The sequence below is a fragment of the Mercenaria mercenaria genome, chromosome 5 (assembly GCF_021730395.1).
Source record: "Mercenaria mercenaria strain notata chromosome 5, MADL_Memer_1, whole genome shotgun sequence".
NCBI classification, from domain to species: Eukaryota; Metazoa; Mollusca; class Bivalvia; order Venerida; family Veneridae; genus Mercenaria; species Mercenaria mercenaria.
The window spans coordinates 64,337,272-64,357,728 of record NC_069365.1 but is presented as its reverse complement, the minus strand read 5'-3'; the positions used below and the strand labels follow the sequence as shown (position 1 = coordinate 64,357,728).

The 20,457-nt window shown below is 32.7% G+C and overlaps 1 protein-coding gene across 1 annotated transcript in view; it reads left to right on the top strand.

The window, feature by feature from the left end:
* Window positions 1–20,457, top strand: part of LOC123557427 (gamma-aminobutyric acid receptor subunit beta-like) — a 107,731-nt gene that overhangs the window by 81,339 nt on the left and 5,935 nt on the right. The window contains exons 7-8 of the mRNA XM_045348870.2: window positions 10,112–10,243; window positions 17,975–18,127. Of these exons, the coding sequence (XP_045204805.1) occupies window positions 10,112–10,243; window positions 17,975–18,127 (285 nt within the window). The remainder of the gene's footprint in view (window positions 1–10,111; window positions 10,244–17,974; window positions 18,128–20,457) is intronic.

The following is a 20,457-nucleotide window of genomic DNA, read 5'->3' as shown; positions in this document are numbered from 1 at the left end:
GTTAGTTTTCCATAACTTTACGAAAGACAATATATTTTTGGATGTTAGACTCTATTCATTACTTAATATATCTCAAAAGGCCTAAATAATACAGAATTCAGCAGTGATGACTTATAAAACATCTAGTATCTAGCATTAGGACTGCATAGGCTTTCCATAACTTTGTGACAGGATGGTTGAACAGGGGACAGAACCTATTTGAACAATTCAACACTCAGTACAATATTTACAAATTTATTTACATGAATGAACATTTACAAATGAAAAGACAAAAAACAAAAAGATTAATAAAGAAAGGAAAAAACATGATGAGCTCATTCTCTATTATAAAGTTCACAATTACAGATGTTTCAGTCCGAGATCTTTTATAAGGTTTTTCACAGTGACGTTACAGATGTTTCAGTCTCCAATAAACTAGCACGTAAAAGAATTACACAACTTAAATAGTGTTCCATCAAATCGCGAAGAAGTTGACCCCATTCTGGCTCCCCATATCTGGTGTTTGTATCATTGAGCTATCTCAGTCGGGTACAAAGATGAACAGCTTGGCGGTTAAGGCACAACCATGGAACTAAGATCTTCAGCTATGGGTAATCCCATCCAGGCGAGATACGTTGACCACGGGTATATCACTTCCGGGTCGTGACATCATCAGGAAATATGTCGTCCGGTGGAAGAAGCTAAAATATATGACAAATGGTAAGCTCTGAAGCAAATACAAAATAAAAGCAGAAACTGCTATGCTGGATACACCATACCTCTGCAGGCTCCCATAGATAAAACATGCCAATAATAGAACAAAGTATACGTGCTATCCACTTGAATATAATACGTCACTTAGTATTTCTATCAGTTCTCTAGTTAATTACCTAATGGACTAACTAAAGTTAAAGTATGATAAGGATGTGAAAAGATAATCATAACAAACCATAGGAGTAAAATTTCTTTTATAGATCAGAGAATAATTAACTGCAGCTATTATTCACAACAGCAAATTAACGTAATGCAATAGCCGGTAGGAACGATAACTCTGTATTATCGACTACCATGTAGAAAACGGACAACTTGAAGGAATATTTCTTTAAAAATATCTTTACATAATGTGCGATGAAATATTAAATATACGGTACCATACTAGTCAAACCAAACATTTATAATATAACATACGGTGCTGGGAAACAGAATGATAACGTACATGCATTACCGGCGTTCCATAGGGTACAACGAAAAATTTGACTACAACGGTTTATGTGAAAAGCACTTACTAAACATTACGTTACACATCTTTCAATATAAATTTGACACCTAATACAAGTGAAAAATCCTAGATTCCTCTTTCGAATTAAATAATTTACAAAAGTCACAAAAAAATTAATAAATTAGCCTGACAACTCGAAACCAGCTAATAGCTTGCAGAAATTTAAAGTAAACCTTTTTACAAAATTCTTTAAAATGAACAAACATTTACTAAACGAAATCACAATTCAAAAATAAAACAAAAACTAACAAATAACCTTCTAACCTCGATGGAGCAAAAACAATTTCTGCAAAGAATAGACTATAATGATATTCTGCCAGTCGGTAATGTGGTGTTCGCTATGCATATTTAGACTTGTCAATATGTATGGTTTTTGTCCCGCCAAAATATTGATTTTGCACGTGAATCACGACAAAGGCCGTGAAATTGTCTAATCACCCGCGAAAGTAATTTGTACAATTTAAGGCCCGTTACAGTGGTTTGGGATATAAAAACATATATTGCTGAAGTTTCAAAATTAATATTTTCCTTATTACTGAACCGAATTTAATGAAATTTACATGGACATCTAAGTAATCAAATGCAGAAATTCATGCACGGGATTCTAAACGTGAAGGATAAATGTCACAGTTGCTTATATGTATATGGGCAAATATTTTCCTCCTTTGATGTTCACATTCATTTTGCATTTCATTTTTAAGTGTGCAATCTAATTTTGCTGTGTGATATTGATTCCAAGTACGGATCGGTATGCGCTTCCACGAAATAATGAGCTTTATATCAGTAAATTATATGGAGTTATAAATACATAACTATATTTTAACATACTGATGATGGTCAACTGGAAATTCGGACAGATGGAACAGGTAGAATTCCAATCGAGTGTACTAGAGTTTATTTTCGTCCGACTTTTGTCACAGTTCCGACCGTCCAATCAAAATTTAGGAATTGTTTGATATTTGTCTTTGTTTTTGTATACGTATGCATTATTTACTGTGCCAATACAGTTATCGTTTTGTCAGATCGTTACCTTAGATATCAGGTCACTAGCGCGTGATCTAGGAAAAGAAGTAAATCATTCAAAAATGGAACTAACTTATCTGCTAACACGCCGTATATTATTTTGTGAGGTCATGAATTCTGCCGAAATCGCATAACGCTGGTAAAAAGATTCTAGAACGTGGTTATATAATAAGATTGTTGCTGTTTAAGTGCTAGAATATGTCACTCTATTACTGGTTGTAAGTGCGGATATAAATTTTCAGCATGATTTTTTGCACAGAATTTGAGTTAAATATGCTTAGAAAATGCAAACGGTAATAAAAATGCAAATAGTACTTAATAAATAAGTAGTGCATATATGCTCACTGTCAGGCAATCATTTCAGAGTGTTTATATAAGACAGTTCTATCGACTGATTACCAAATATTCGCCATAAAATTTTATTCAAGTTCAATAAATATTATACTGGTGGAAATGAGAATTCATTGAAAACATTGAAAACTCGACCTACTGAGACAACACGTACGTTCACTAAGGACCTCCAAAATCAGTTTACCAACATCAACAGATGCAAGCCATGCTGCGGGTTTCTTGTGACAATGTTATTTTTCTAAAATTAGTCAGCAAAGTTACTGAGAAAACAAGGCTTCATCAGTTCATCACTGCAACAAACAAAGAGCACGCTCCTGTAGGTTGTATTAGAAATTGAGCAATAAATTTGAAATATGAGGTAACGTTCTACATAGGTTGAACTTATGGGCCTAAGCAATTGCGCTATAGAAGAAGGACATACTAGGCTAATGTTTGAATTTTGAACAAATGAGCTAAAACAAACATTTAGTACTGTGTATAGAATGTTTAAACCATTTTCATCTTAAAACTAAGAAAGTCAATTTCTTAATTAACTCTAGAAAAATTGATTCCACGTAGTACCACTAGTCTCAGGTGTATGGGGAATCATAGACTTCCACGTAGTACCACTAGGCTCAGGTATATGGGGAATCATAGAGTTCCACGTAGTACCACAAGTCTCAGGTATATAGGGAATCATAAAATATCCTTTGGAATCATAGAAAGCAAACAAGCAACATATTTTCAAACCCGGTATAATTTGAGTCTGTTCATGAGAAGTGATGAGATGTGCATCATTCCTAACGCCCCTAGCATCGGCATTCCAAAGGAGGACCAGAAAATATAACAACACTGAGTCCAAGTACGAGTATACCTTTTACAGCCGTCACACGGCACAGTAAAGACTGCTGCTGTGATAGTTAATAACATCTGTGAAAAGATCCTTTGGAAACAAAGAGCACAACCAAGCAGTAATTTGAATAAATATACTCCATGATCTCAAAGGACCAAAAAATATAACAATACTGGGTTCCACTACGGGGAGACATTTTACAGCCACCACACGGCACTAAAAGACTCTTGCTTTTATTTATTTTTTTTATAAAATCTGCAAAAAGATCCTTTTAAAGCAGATACCATAAGCAAACACATGGGCACACATCTAGCTATAGTATTAAATTCAAACTTGGCGGTTTTGAATATGTTTTTCTGCATGTTACAGATTTTACTTTACAGAACTTAATCATCAGGCCCCGTGTTCACAAAACATTTCCAGTCTCAGCTGAGTTTGATACCGAAACTTTATCTGTCATTTATATCTAAACAGCATGTTTAAAATTAGATTTGAAGTTAATAACTATTTTCAAGTGACTATTTAGTACTGATGGTCAGTCTCATTTGGAATTTAACCATGACGTTTTAGTAAAACTGATATTAAAATTTCCAACTCAAACTCAGCTGAGACTGAAAAATGTTTTGTGAACACGGGCCAGCATATAATGTCTTAAATATTGTAAAATACTTACCAATATCATTCAGACTTGTGTAACATTTGATAACATTTGCATTTTTATTAAAAAAAATTGAGATTAATTTAAAATAACATATGACATGATATCACATTGTGTAAAACTGGTCATGTAAAATTGAAAATTGATAATTATATGTATTTATTCTGGATTTGATAAATAAATACATGTTTTGATTATATTAAAATATACACCATTATATGTCGCCATTTCATATCATAAGTCTGCTTAAAATCTATATATACACAGAACAATTTGTTTCTTTTTCTATTGTGCGCCTAGTATTTCCACGAGACAGATAAAACAAATCAGTTATCCATTCAGGACTGATTTCCCTAAGTCCCGCCAAGGTCACAATCATCATTTAATTGATTAAATCGATCTTTTACACTTGCATTAAATAAATTTCGAAAACAGCTTAAAAGAGGTGTTGGTCTTAAGGTTTCTGATGTCTTGGTATTGTCCCTATTTGTGGGGCTACCAGAATTATAAGTATACTTCTGACAAGAATCTTTATTTTGTCCCTAATCACTTCAAAAAATGTTCATGCGATACAAAAATGCATGAACATCAGTGATGAATTGTCAATGATAAAGCAGTCCTAATGACACATGCCTCCGTTTACACAGTCCATTAGATTACATAACATCTATGGATGATGAGGCAGTTCAGTCCATGGTTACATCACTGCATTCCAGCTGAAAACTTTGATAAGGTTAATTCCTAATTAATGTGAAGTCGCAGAGAGTTCATCTTAGATTTTAGATGCAGGTGTTTTTGTTTCGTATACATGCTATTTAGTATTTCGACTTTTGTATCAGAAGTATATTATTTATAGCGCAATTTGTAAGCGAATTATTTATAAAGTTAAGGTTGTGAATATTAATATTTCACCATGAAGTTTTTTTTTAATAGCATGCAAACTAATTGTTGTTTTCTGTTCTTGAGATAAATTTTGTCCTGTGTTACATTTTATACAGCTGTACTTTCTGCAAGTGACATGCGGTGTTTTAATATACAAAATGTAAAGTCAGATATTCTCTGCTTTGCCCCATCTGTTAACAAATGACATCGAGAAACGCGGTCATTGAAATAAATAAAAGACGTCTCAAGGATTTGACTATATATATTGACATGACCTTACCTTGTGCCTAACATTCAGGTGTCATTCCGCATATTGACATGACATTAACTTGTGCCTAACATTCAGGTGTCATTCCGCATATTGACATGACATTTCCTTGTGCCTAACATTCAGGTGTCATTCCGCATATTGACATGACATTACCTGATATTATGCTCAATAGTTTTACATATACTCGTTACATGATACAGTATATTCAAAGCCTTTTTTATATGCTCCCCTGAGCTTTTATTAATTTTAATGCATCTCGTTCTTCAGCTATCACAGTTCTTATGTCTTCCTTTATCTCTTTTATATTATCTATATTAGTTGTTTACGCAATTAATGTTAAACTTTTTGAAGTATTCATACAAGACATCTAGTTGTGCTTTTCAAAGTATTTTACATTATTATCACGATCTAGAGTTTTTAACATTTATTGGACATAGCTTTATATCTTGTTCTTTAATAGTGTACATTCATGCAAGTTGCTATTGTCCGCCTACTAGCATTCACTCTTTTCCTGTCATGATTCATAAACTGACCTTAACTGCTAAATGGTTATTGTCATTATCATTTGCTGTTTCTAGACATCCAACATATCTGTCATTGTCAGAGCAATTTGTTTGAGAACATTTTCTGTGTTTTTGTTTTCGTTTTTTTTTTCGGCGACGCCGTCTAAATTCGTTTTCGTTACCTATGGCACGTGACTTCAGTTTGCAAATCAAACTACTTGATAACGCATTATAGATAATTTATCAAAATGGAAGATTTATGCAACACTCTGCCTGATTGGACGAGAATGTCAATTTCTTTGACTCTGTTGATTGTGCTACGCTGAGTGAAATGTAGACAAAGCGTTTATCCTAAACGACGCTATTCACAGTTTTAAAGCTAACTTTGGCTCAGTATATTTAGCAAGAATATTGATATATCTCAAAATGATAAGTAAGTTTAATAAATGTGATAAAAACCTGTTCAATACCAACATATATCAAATTAAAGAAAGAGCTGAATACGGTCTGCGTATCACATGAATAACGGTGTGATAAGAGTCTTTTATGTAGAGAAGTGCTTTTAAAAAGATTTTCCTTGTTACAATTGTCGTCTGTATATGAAAAGCTTTCTTGCTTTTGTGACTTATTCAGGTTGCATATTAAAATGACTACTTGTTTGCTTTGATATATTTGTTATAAATTATTTAACTGATTTATTATATATAAATATTTTTCTTTAGTATGGTATGCAAATATTGAACTCAGTTGAAATCTGTTTTATTATATATATGCTATATAATGACTGAATCTCGTTACACTGAAATGAAGGTAAGCTGCATACAGTTTATCTATGTGATATGACTATGGTCAAACTTTGCTTATGAAAGAGAAATATTGAAATAATTACAAGTGTATGTTTTGCTTGACCTTCACTTTTTTATAGGTGTGACGTCATTGTCCAAAGATTCATGAATAGCGAATATGCTATTTGTTATAGCGGAATCAGTTGGCTTTTTTAGAAATAAATAAAAATAATAAATAAAAAAATCCTTTAACTGATTTTTTCTCATGTATTCTAATCAAACTTGATTTTTAGCATCTTTATTAGGCCCGCAGCCAACTTTGTTCACCTGGGACATTTGACCCCTTTTAGGGGCTGCTAGAGCTAAAACTTGAATTGCCTTTATACAGTGTCTCATGAACAGCTTGGTGGATCTTTGTCATACTTGGTCTGGAGCATCATTATAAGGTCCTCTTCCAAATCTATTTATATAGGAACTTGGGCCCTATTAGGGACCACTATAGCTAAAAGTAGATATGCCTTTCTTCGCATTAACCACTAAAATGTAATGGATTTTTATCAAATTCGATGTGTAACAATATCGTAAGGTCTCCTGCTATTTTGTTACAAATGGGGATAGGGACCAATTTAGCTAAAAATATAAACACGTTTAATGACCTCTTCTCATGAACCGCTTCATTAATCTTCATCAAACTACTGCTGTAATTATTCGTCTAAGGATAAACGAAACAAAATTGCAACCCTGCGAAACCTTTGCGAAAAAATAAAAGAGAACCATTTAAATTGTTAAAGTCCGGTGTTTAGTTTTGCAATTTGAAAAATGTTAGATGAAAGATGAATGTTAGATGAAAAATTCATAAACTTCTTTCCTTATTACAATTCGCCGACCATCATTTTTAAAGATATTTCTTGTTGTTTCTACATTTGAACCTTAAAGGGATCTTTAGCCTGTTCATCATAAGAATTGTATATTGTACCTATTTTAAGGGTTTGGAGCCCATAGTTCGTCTTTACATGGTAGGGGTAAGAGTGAGGTTAGGTGCACTATAAACCAGTTTAAGCTCCCCAGTGGTGGTTTTGCCACTAACCGTTCCGAGGCGGTGCCCCACTGTGTTCCTTTGTTTGTTTGTTTTGTCCTTGTGTGTTTGCTTTGTGTGTGTGGTGTGCGTGTATTGATCGTGTGCGCGTTTGGGGAGGCTGCGATTTTAGAACGCGGCTGTCCCTGTTGGATATTCTTCCTTGTTTTTATAATAGAATTGCCTTGTTGCGGATTTTTCCTTTGTGTGGGACTTCTGCTGTTTTATGAATTTCAACTTCCGAAGGTATTTTGCAAATCTGCATTTTTATATGGTATGCACCATCATTTTCTATAGATAGCGTATCTCTTTCCAGTTAAGTTATATCTGTTGAGATATATTTTGAGACAGAGCAACTTATATGTACTCTCATTCCAAAGTCTACCCGTTTTTGTACTTTCCAGGGAAGTGTATTTTATCTCATTTCTGTCTTTCTCATCCTTAGAATTTGTAAGACCATTGTATTGGTCTCCCCTCTTCTCTTTTCTTGTCGTTGAAAACTTATCGGTTGCTTTATGTTCATTTCATTATTGATAAAGTCATATAATGTTTGTGAAGTAAATCTATACTGTCAGTTAGTTCAACATCTCTGATATCATACAATTCAAGTTTTCTTGCATGTTTTGAAATGTAAGTTTTACTTTGATTCGTTTTCTTCTGGTTTGTATTCTTTCAGTTCTTGCATACCTAGTTCATTTTTAATCACCAAGGCATAAATTTTATTTTTGGATTGCCATGTAACATGTTGTTTTGGTAATCACTCACTTGTTTCTCATTTATTTTCAAAGTTTTTGCTTACATATTGACTTTTGACTGACCAACTTTTGTCACTGACCTTTAAAGTTGTTTTGCATCTTGCATTTGATTTTCTGGGGCATTAATTCTTGTATTTTCTGTTTTTATCTTATTTTCTAAAATCTGTCATAGAGCTTTTTATAAAAACAGCTGGGCTTCAATTCCTTTTAATCTCCAATCAAGCCTTGCTTCCATGATTTGTAGATTAGCAATCTATGTGTGAACCACTGTTATTCCATTATGCAATACTAGACACGATAATAGATTAATTGTGCATATTACTTGAAACAGATTGAGCAAATTCCAAACTCATCTGAGCCATTGTAAGAAAACCAGAGCCAGTATGAAAACAGTCAATACGAGAAAACGGGGCCAGTAAGGACTCAAATATTTTCATTTTTTAAAGAGAGTTACCAGGACGGATTTGGATAATGAAATAACCATAAATTAAATGATTTCATATTGGCCTAACTGTCTGTTCCTTAGTCAGTCCTCTGGCTGTCAGACTGGCCAAGGTCGAAGCCAAGAGCCAATACAGCTACAAAGATGACAAGTAACAAAGTCGATATCAATTAATTCGATTAATAACATAAAATTGCTGCTTAAATCTGTAATGTGTACATTTGTCTAGTCTCATAATGTCTTCAGAGGTCGTTTTCCTTTATCACCAGTATGTATTTAACGGAATTTAGCCACTATGATAACCTGACATTTCTACCCAGTGGTGTTCATATTACGGTGACAAATAGTTCTGATGTTTTTGAACTTGGATCAGGTGACAGTTGTATATTTTTCATAGTTCTGACATGCATGATATCATAATGATTCCACATTTTCTAGTACTTTGACATTTAAATTAATCGCTTTCATCCTATAAAAGGATAACTGTGAATATCAGCATAGGGATGATGTCTTATTGTGAAAACCTATAGATTGTTAATATTTTTGACCACAGCTCGACGCTACAGTGTTCTGTGCTTGCTGTACATTTTCACATTTTTATGATTTGATAAAACAGTCTTGCAGAAAAATGATTATTATACGGTATGATTGTGTAGACTTTATTCTGTAGAGTACAGCTTGTGACGCACGACAAAACATTACATTTCTTATACATATGCGTATTTTTATGCACAAAAGAAATTGAATATTTATAAGCTTGAAAGGTCTCAACAAAGAGTAACTTGTAACAAGATATAAAAAGGTGTAAAGACAGTTCGTTCCAGCAAACAGCTAAATTATTTTACTAAAATGTAAAAGGTATTATCAAAGGTACGTACTGTTCACAGAAAGGCTGGTAAGGATCATGTTTTGGGATTTACCACTGGATGAGATAATATGAATGTATGACAATTGGTGAAATATTAACTTTGTTCAGATATTTTGTAGAAACTAGTATTTTCACAAAATTATATAGGATTGGCAACTTGAATTTTAAGTTATTTATATCGTTTTACGTTACAGTAGTTGAGTTTCAAAAAGAAGATCTAAAAGGAACCAAACTTCTGTAGAAGCATTTCGTAGGCATGTCAACATTAAACATGACTGAAAAACTGTACATATCTTACTTTCCATGTTTTTGTTATGCAAATTGAAACTTTTCCGATTGGAACGAACTTTCCTTACACCCTTTACTATGATCAACACTTGACACTAACTAAATTTCTTTCTTTTATAGACGGTTATGCCATGTCAGATGTTGAACTCTACTGGAGAACTGAATCCGTTCACAATGTTGATAATGTTGAATTGCCACAATTTGACGTCGTCGAGTATAAAGCAATCAATAAAATAGAATCATTATTAACAGGTAAATAAATAATATTTCCTCAAGTACATTTAGGATTATATATTTCGTACACTGTCAGTTTGAACGATGCAACTCAAAGTTAAGATTTTTATGTCTTCGTTAATTACATTTTGACTGCATTTTATGCAAGATGTAATCAGTGTTATATTATTTATGTCACTTTTACGTAAGCAGACTAGTAGGGCCAATTTTTACAAATCTTATAATTAAAATATAAAAAGTGTCTAATTTAACGATCTACGATTTACGGCATTATAACACAGTCAACATATCTAACACATCTATTATTGCATTATAACACAGTCAACATATCTAACACATATAGTATTGCATTAAAACACAGTCAACATATCTAACACATCTAGTATTGCATTATAACACAGTCAACATACCTAACACATCTAGTATTGAATTATAACACAGTCAACATACCTAACACATCTAGTATTGAATTATAACACAGTCAACATATCTAACACATCTAGTATTGCATTAGAATAAAAACCTAGACCGTAACTAGAGTTAACCTGTGTTTAACTGTGAAATATCCTTACAAGGTGAAATAACCAACATAAAATAATACAAAAATACGCCAAGATTATTATTGTATTTTTAGTGGGATTAATGGCCATGACTGAAATGAATTTGAAATGAAATTCACAATAAACACATTGACAAAATTACTTCGTAGATTATGAAATAAAGCAAGCGAAACAAGAAGTATCTTCAAAAAAGATACATGGCCGCATTAGTAAATGCACACTTTAAGCTACGAAACGTGCATGCACTCTGCACTTTTACATACGATCGGGTATTTATAAAGCAAAACAAAATATAGTTTTTAAAGTAAATTGTTCATGTTTTTTTTATGTAGAACATAGTTTACAAAACAACACATATTTTACACATAATTATATTGATCATAGGAAACTTTGACAAAAATAAGACTTAAAAGGAGGGGTCAAAAAGTGGGGTGGGTGCGAAATGACCATTTTTGAAATCGTCAAGGGATACGAAATGGCAAAAAGGGGACGAGTTGACTGGGGACGAGTTAACTAGGGGACGAGATGACTGTAAATCGTTTAAGGGATATCACTCCGTATCAAAGCGGCAGAGTTGAACGCAGGGGATTCAGGTTTATGACGTTCTACAAGCTATTTCCACAGGAGCCTTTCAACGGATTATACTGTCTAACAGTACAGCTCAGAGCACCTGCACACCCCTTAAAAAAATATTATCTATTTCGTTCGGAAACCTGTGGAATTTTTCATCCACCAATCAAAATGTACAGTTTTAATCAGCTGTTAAATAACCTTAACCCTAGATATAAACAGGAAGTAAAGATGGAATCAATACCGGCTTGCGGCCGAACAAAAAATCCTTGGAAGCAGATGCTGGTTTCTTCCCTTTTGATTTCATAACATTGGCCATGCATACAGAAATATGTCCGTCACTTTAACAAAATGTAAATGTTTATAAATGCAGATTTTATTAAAACTTAAATTTTAATACACAGAATAAAAAATCCAATAGCAAAAACTTAACACACAATGGAAACTATAAATTAACTAAATGTGATAAAAGAGAATCTGTTGCAATGTTGACAAATACACGGACTTTTTATTGTATTTTAGTGTTTAAAATGCATAAGAAGTCGTCGAATAGTGAACGCAGTTTTAATCTGAAAATGTAACACGGCACATTCGGTTTTTACCTCATCATAATAATGATTGCTACACTTGCACCATTATGAATCGTGCCTTACATGTTTTACGAACAAAACTGAATTGGGAAAGAAACGATCTTGTGACCAATTGTCAGATTTGAAACTAACCTTAAAAACAAAACAGTTCATGAACTTAACATACGAATATGTATTTTCGTAAACATGTTTCTAACTACAAAAACAACAAACAAGAAACGTAGGTTTTAGTATTTGACAGCATTCCAATTTACAAAAAATACGAATATATTTGTCTTGTAACTGCTAGTTGGTACGATATTGTACAATGTGGTAATGACCTGTAGAAGTGTGGTAAATGACCTGTAGAAGTGTGGTAAATGCGCTTATCTTTATCTTTGTACACCATTCAGCCTGAAAACATATTAGCAAAATTTAAGGCAAACATACAATCAGATGTTCATGAAAATCTAAACAGTAAATATGTGTTTTCCTTTATGTCCCGAATGAAACAGAAACATGTTATAACTTGAAATCATCTAATCTAGAATAGTTAAACAGCATATATGGTGGCCACTCAGGCCTCTCTCAGCTTCTTTGAATAGCCACAAAATAATTTTAAAAAAGTTGTATAGCTTGTAAAACATAACATTCTTTAGAGTTAGAATCAAAATAAAATGAAATCTAGCTCAAAAAGGATAACGACAATTTCCATTTGATAAAGAAAGAATAATGTTGTATTAAAACAACATAAATATATGGATATGAAATTAAATGCGTACTTGTGAACGTTACCTTTCTAAATGTAGATACCGAAGTGTGCCATGAAGAATCCAAATATTCTTATATTAAATTCAGCAAAGCCAAATGTTAAATGTATATCTGCCTTTAATGTTCTAATATCGCACGACTACTAACTCAGTAGTAATAATTATCAAGAAACTTTTCATGCCTAAAACCCATAAAATATCTGGATGTACATTTAAGATACATAATTGTGATCCTAATTTTTCTGTAATAACTTAAAGGAGATGTAGTGCCTGGCCTGAGGAATCTCGCTAGAACTAAATGAATACTCTCGTTTAAATCACAGTCAAGCCAAATGCGAATATAAATCTGCTTTTAATACTCGAATACTGCTACAAGTTATCAGCAATAACTATCCAGAAACTGGACATGCCTGTAAGGGTGTGTAGGAGGAAAAAATATCAAAATACTTATGACCTCGAGTGAAGAATTATCAGTTAACAATCGCTTAAAATATGAGAAAATCATGAATTGAAAGAAGAAAACCCGGGAACTGGAGATAAACATAGTTAGCAGACGATGAAAAACGTGAATAATTTTATTTATCATACTAACATACTACAAAATTTAATTGTCCAGACTATGGTTTTGTTCACTTCTGTGGTGAAATAAAGGCATTTTATCAGTACGAGATATACTTGACAAGGAGCTCACTAACGAATGTGTAAAATGTTCCAGTGATCTGATTTAAAGTCAAATTATCTCAATAACTATGAAATATTAAACCATTTCCAGAAATTTTAACAAAGTTTCGCTTTAATATTGGCGAAATGTTATACACCGGCTTATAATATTACTGCCATTGGTAAACTGATTACGCAAAATTTGAATAAAATTGCGTATCCTTTGTTAACGATGCCATTATTACGTTTACTGTCAAATTGAAATTGCAATTGATAAATATTCATATAAAACAAAGAGCTCGAATTGACAATATTCTAAGTAGCTTATGGGGAATTTCAAATTCGACTTTTCATTTCTTTTACAGTCATATAAAAGCTTAGTCCACCAATTTACTAAATATGTATGATTTTCTTCGTCTCCTTTTATGATGTTTCTTTTTAAAAGGGCCATTTAAAAATATTTTAGGCAAAATAAACAACCCCTATATTGAGAGTTTTCCATTGATTTTTTGGATTTCATCAATGAGAGTCTGTATCAGAAGTCTTAACAGAATCAGTATAGTGTAAGTTAAGTCTGCTTGCAACACTTTGGAAGGACCTATGTTGAAATTTCATTTTCTTTTAGTAAATTCAAGACTAGCTAAGCATCTTAAAGTGAACAAAAAGTCTGAATGAGAGAGAATCATATGCTCTATATTATGCTTAACGATTCTTTTAAGTAAAAAAATCTTGAACGAAATTGGTGCATTTTAATTTTGATGAACCACTTAACTTTCTAGAAGGGCATAAGGACGAATTGAAAAATAATTTTTTAAGAGAAAATTTTGCATTCGATAAAGATCTTTTTACTTAACATAGATCATAATCCGTCTGCCTGAGCTGTTGTTAGGAAAAGAGACTGTTTAGTTTTGTCTCTGGTTTATGTTGTCTTCAGTTTACTGGTCAATTCAGAAGGGCCCCATGAAACCTTTTCGGGTAGGTATCATCTCTAAGTACAGATCCAACAATAACTGGAAGTAATTGTTTGTTTCCTAAAACATACAATTCAGCTTTATAGATTACGCAACTGAATCAAGTTGCAAAATTCACTGCCAAACTTTGTCGAGTACAAACATAAACATCTTGGCGGTTAGGTACAACCATGGAACGAAGATCCTCAGCTCTGGTTAAACACATCCAGACGAGATACGTTGACCACGGGCATATCACATCCGGGTCGTGAAATCACCAGAAAATATGTCGTCCGGTGGAAGAAGCTAAAATACGAGTATATAACATATGGTAAGCATCATAGCAAATACAAATAAAAGCACGAACTGCTATGTTGGATACAGCATACCTCTGCAGGCTCCCATAAATAAAACGTGCCGGTAATAGAACAAAGTATATGTACTATTAAGTTCATATGCCACTTGAATACAATACGTCACTTAGTATTTCTATCAATTCTCTAGTTACTTACTTACTGGACTAACTAAACAAAAATTTACTAAACTATTTACTAAACGAAATCACAATTCAAAAATAATACAAAAACTAACAAATAAACTTCTTACCTAGATCGAGCAAAACAATTTCTGCAAAGAATAGTTTATAGTGACATTCTGTCAGTCGGTAATGTGGTGTGTGCTATGTATATCTAGACTTGTCAATATGTATTATTTTGTCCCGCCAAAATATTGATTTTGCACGTGAATCATGACAGAGCCGTGAAATTGACTATTCACCCGCGAATTCAAAGTAAATAGTACAATTTAATGCCCGTTACAGTGGTTTGGAGGATAAAAACATCAATTGCTACAGTTTCAAAATTAATAACTTCCTTATTTCTGAACCGAATTTAATGAAATTTACATGGACATATAAGTAACCAAATATGCAGAAATCAGAAATTCATGCACGTGATTCTAAACGTGAAATCTGACATTTACTTCAACAACTCAAAAATATACAGAAAGATGATGCAAAACCCTGTCTTTCTACTATCGATGCTTTGAGGTCCGTATGTCAATTTGTGACATATAACTTAAATAAAATAAAACGAACTAAATATATCACAATTCACCAGTTTTTATTTTTATTTTTGGTAAATACACCTCTTAGATGCACGGTGAATCCAATATATTTTATTTCTTTGTGTGTCACTAAATCAGCAAAATATTTTTAAAATCTTTACAGCAGATTTTTTTGTAGATTTAAATACGTTTTTCCATTGAAGTGGTCGGGTAGTTATGCCAACTTGTAAAAATGAAAGAGATTTGTTAGTGACATTTATGCCTATATAATACTGATATCACCGTGTATTCATTGACCTGAAATCCCTATAACATTAAGTGCGATATTGTCTGCTTTATAAAGAACCCCCATTTTTCAATTTTACTTAATTTCAGAAATGTTTAAACATGGGTGAAGAAAATGCCCTAGAAAATAAAAAGGAGTGCGATGACCTGTACTTTTTCTGCCCTTATTTGTCTTTGAAAGTGATGTTTTTCAAGCTCACAGAGTACCCTTAATGTCATGTAATTTTAATATTGCTTTTATTCTTACATTATTTTATAGAACATATTTTACGTTTTTCTGTAGCATTTCGATTCGGACATCGAAACTTTATTTACGGAAACATGCGGAATATTCTTGAATGCCAGGTCAGTACTTGGGAACAATAATATTGTTGGCATTTATTTCAAAATACTTGGAAAATTTATAACCTGTATTCGTTTATTTAGGAAGATAATCTAAGAAACTTCCGTTCATGACCGCATTCAGAATCAGTATCCAGTGTGTAACTTTACTTTGAATTAGATATGCTGCTATGGTTACTATTTGTACTGAAAACGAGTTTTGCGTCTTCTTGGGAGAAAGAGAGAGAAGTTATGAATCTTGAATCTGTTATCATTTAAACCCTATGGAAAGGATGTTTATAATAATAGAGACTTAACCCATTTATGTTCGAAGACGTGCTAAGCTTAGACTTATAACAAGAAATCTTGATTACTTCATATTTCAGCTGTTCCACATGTTGAGAAGAAACATCTTTAAGGGAATATCAAGTTTTATACAAATAATGATATTAAATATTTCGAGTTTTCGAATTCATTGTTTTGACAAATTAGATAACTTCGTTTCCGAAATCTGGATTTATGCGGTCGTTCATTTGCCCAACATATTGTATACCATAGGTCCATGGATAATATTTGAGGTGTTCTTATGAATATTTTTGTTGAAATTTCTTTATCAACGTAAGAGTGTATTGCTGTGAGGACAGCATATGCGCCAGTTAGAATGATACTTAGAGACTAAATGAAATTTAACGTGTTTAGTAACAGATATTTCGATGGTGATCTTAAGAATAGGTTAATTTATTGGCGAAATCAATACTTGTAAATAAGTGTAACGAAGCACATTTTTAATAGTCCTTCTAGAATTATTTGAACCTAATGACAACTTTCTACCGGTCACAACATTATTACAAGTATCTATAGAAGTTAAGTTTTTACTGGACCGTTAGATGTCACACAATTAGAATTTGAAATTTTATTTCCTTCATTATTCTGCTCATATAAATATTTTGAGTGAAATAGCGAAATCATTGGGAAACAAGCAAGGTATTTTAAATCAAACAAGAATTCTTAATTAACCACATTCTAATACCAGAAGCATAAAAATGAAAAGCCAACACAAAATAATAGGGAAGGAATAACTAGATGGTACGAGCAATATGTCGACCCCGCCCTTTGACCCATAACTGTGACATTGACCTTTAAGATAGGGACTGGGGTTTACACATGAAACTCCGTCTCATTGAGTTAAACATTCATGCCAGATATAAACAAGATTCCTCAATGCATGTCAAAGTTATGGGCCGGACAAGACCTGACATGACCTTCTCACTGAGGTTAACATTCGTGCAAAATATAAGCACGATTGTTCCATACATGTCAAAGTTATTGTCCGGACAAACAAATGAAGGGCACCCACATACACCGAACAGCCATTTGGACGACTATGTCTCGCTTCCGCAAGCGGGATCGACAAAAATGATAATAAGGAGACTATGTAAAATTTTATCATTTTGAAGCCTTAAGAGACGGTAAATTTGCTAGTTTTTATCCCTTTATATCATATGCTTTTTATTTAGGGCACATTTTACACATCCGTAATCTGATATACTCAAAGTTAATCGGTAAAAATAGTAATAGTAAAAGTAGATATTAATGACAAAACATTTGATGTTTTCTGAAAATTCCAATAGAATGTATTATATAAGATCGACTAAAATGACTAGTTAGAATAAAGGACTAAAACTGGATATTTTGCGGGCATTTAAGAAAGAGAAAACACACAGATTATAAAACGTGTGGCATTTCACTTCAATAGACCAACAATCATCTGTTCAAAAAGTATTGCCAGATATTTCAAAAATAGTGAAGCGCTAAAATCATGGAACAAACAAAATATGTGAACAAATGATGATATAAAAAGAAATATATGCAAAATATTTGATATCATTTTTAACAGCTGTTTCATTTGCAAACTTCATTCTTAATATTCACATATGACTCCTGAAATGGAAGCTTTTATAAACTCTTCATCTATAAGAAAGGTTATGTCATATTTCAGGAAAATACCAAAGGTTGTCACTGAGTTTTAAGCTACAGAGGAATATTGGCTACTTTGTATTCCAGACGTACCTTCCATCGATCCTCATCGTAATGCTATCCTGGGTTTCCTTTTGGATCAATCATGAAGCGACTTCCGCAAGAGTAGCTTTAGGTAATTGACCGGCTGTATTGTAATTACTTAGCATCAACTGACAATTACTGAAGTAATGGCTAACAATATTGTGATACAGACAATATATTGCAGACAGGTAATTTATCGTAAACAGAAAATATATTTTGTTTTTGCTTATCTATAGAACGTTAGAACCAATTTTGGATAGATACAATGCAGCCTCAGCAATGCAATTTTATCAAAAGCTTGGGGCATACTTCGCTAAAGTCAGTTAGTGCTGACTTAATAACATACATTGCTAACCAAGCTTTTGATAGATCTTTTGTTACAAGCCAGGCGTAACTAGAAAGCAAAACCAGCAGTAAACAGCAAACAATAACAAAATGTATTAAATGAAATATTCAGAAGGCAATTTTATTATCAAATACTTTAAACAAAGTCTCCTAAAATAAATACTATCCAAGTCCTGAATGAAATCTTCAATGATCTGGGTTTTGTAGTTTTTATAATGTTCCTTAAGGTTTTATACACACGAAACAATATATGAACAGTGATATCAACATAACTGTCGAAATAATTCCTACAATTTGTTGGAATGAAATTCCCAATTAAATCCAATATTATAGTAATAATCTTTTTAAAGTAGCAAAATATCTAAACTCCAAAGTTCAATTCCAAAGATATTAATTATAACATAATGGTATACATGTACCTTATCTGGAAACGAACCCCTGGAAGTTTCTGTAAGGTCCAGAATTAAAGCCTCCCCCTCCCCCACCACCACCACCACCACTGAATCAAAAACAGTAATACCTCATAGAAATTGATGTATAAGCAAAAAAAAATTAAAGGTATCGAATCGTACAGTTAAATTCAAATATAAGAACCCCCACTTCAAGAAAAAGAAATATGTATGCAGGAAACATTACTTTGATATAACTATGTACAAGTTAAAATACAACAGGAAAAAATCAAGCAATGAAAGTTATATTTACATTATACAACAGAAATATATAAACACAATCTTTAATGACCTAATGCTAAATGCACAAGTTCAATATTATGTCAAACTTAACGCGTGATCGTGCATCGTAAATTCAATGATCTTTCTCTGTTATATATCTTATGTCAATAATAACAAATTCCACCTCAGCAGTCTTTGATTTATACTTTAAATTTGTATAAAACACCGAAGACAACTATGGATGAATGTGAAAAAGTTTAATACACTTCAAAATACTGAAAAGCAACAACTGGAGGAAGACTCAACTCAGTTTTAGATTGTTTTTCTGATGCTTGTTAAACTTTTTAGAAAATCGTTTACAGCAAACCTAAGGTATTTGTTCAAAAGAACTGTAGCGCTCTTGAGAATGGCTTTGTTTCTCAAATACTTTTTGACCTTATGACGTTCCAAATGAATTCGTTTCATTTCTAAGGCAAACAATTCAGTGATTCTGCAATTACTGAAAAAATTATTACAGGAATTTCGAGAACATCCAGTCATGGCAACAATAGCATTTGTTGTCTTTAATGAAGACACAAGGAATTCAGGGATAGCTTTGGCTTCTTACTTGTCAGTGTCCACAACATGTAAAAGTTCCATGACAAAATTGTTTTTGCAAGATTTAATGTCAGCTTCGCATCATTGTAGAGGTCAAAGAATTCCCTGATTATCTGTAGATGATCGTTCTCTGCGTCGGAGTATATGACGACAACATCAGTTTATGCATCACAACCGGATATACGCTGCTGAAACGTAGCCGGCAAGCTCTAGATTCCAACTGGATTAATATTGTACAGATACAAGTCACTGGGTGAAACGAAGGCTGGTATCTCTTTTGCTGGAACTTGCAAGAATCCTTCAAGAAAATCAAACTTTTTAATATATTCTAATTTTACTTTTACAATCTAGTTTATACAGTAGTCAGTTCTTGTTATTTGAATAGAGTCCGTTTTTTGTCGCATAGTTTACTTTATAGCAGTCTACACACATTCAATATGTACCATTTGGTTTTTGGTATATGCACACACTGTAACTACTTTGGCTTGGTTCAATAAAATATCTGAAATATCCTTGTTTCTACGCATTCATTACAATTAGCACATGGTTATCAAAAGGTACATGGAATCTGACTAGTTCTAGGTAAAGTCTATAATAACCTGATAAAAGATTTATCAAAAGCAAGAATGGGCAGTAAACGTGCTTATGACATTACCTACCATGTGTAATATCTTGACGAATTTTAAAGTTCCTACAAACATGTGATTCAAAGTCATGCGAGTAAAACTATCAAGTATCTTATGATAGGTTTTGTTCACACCTAAATGACTTTGCAAGGGCGTTTCGTGAGCAAAACGTAACTATTTCT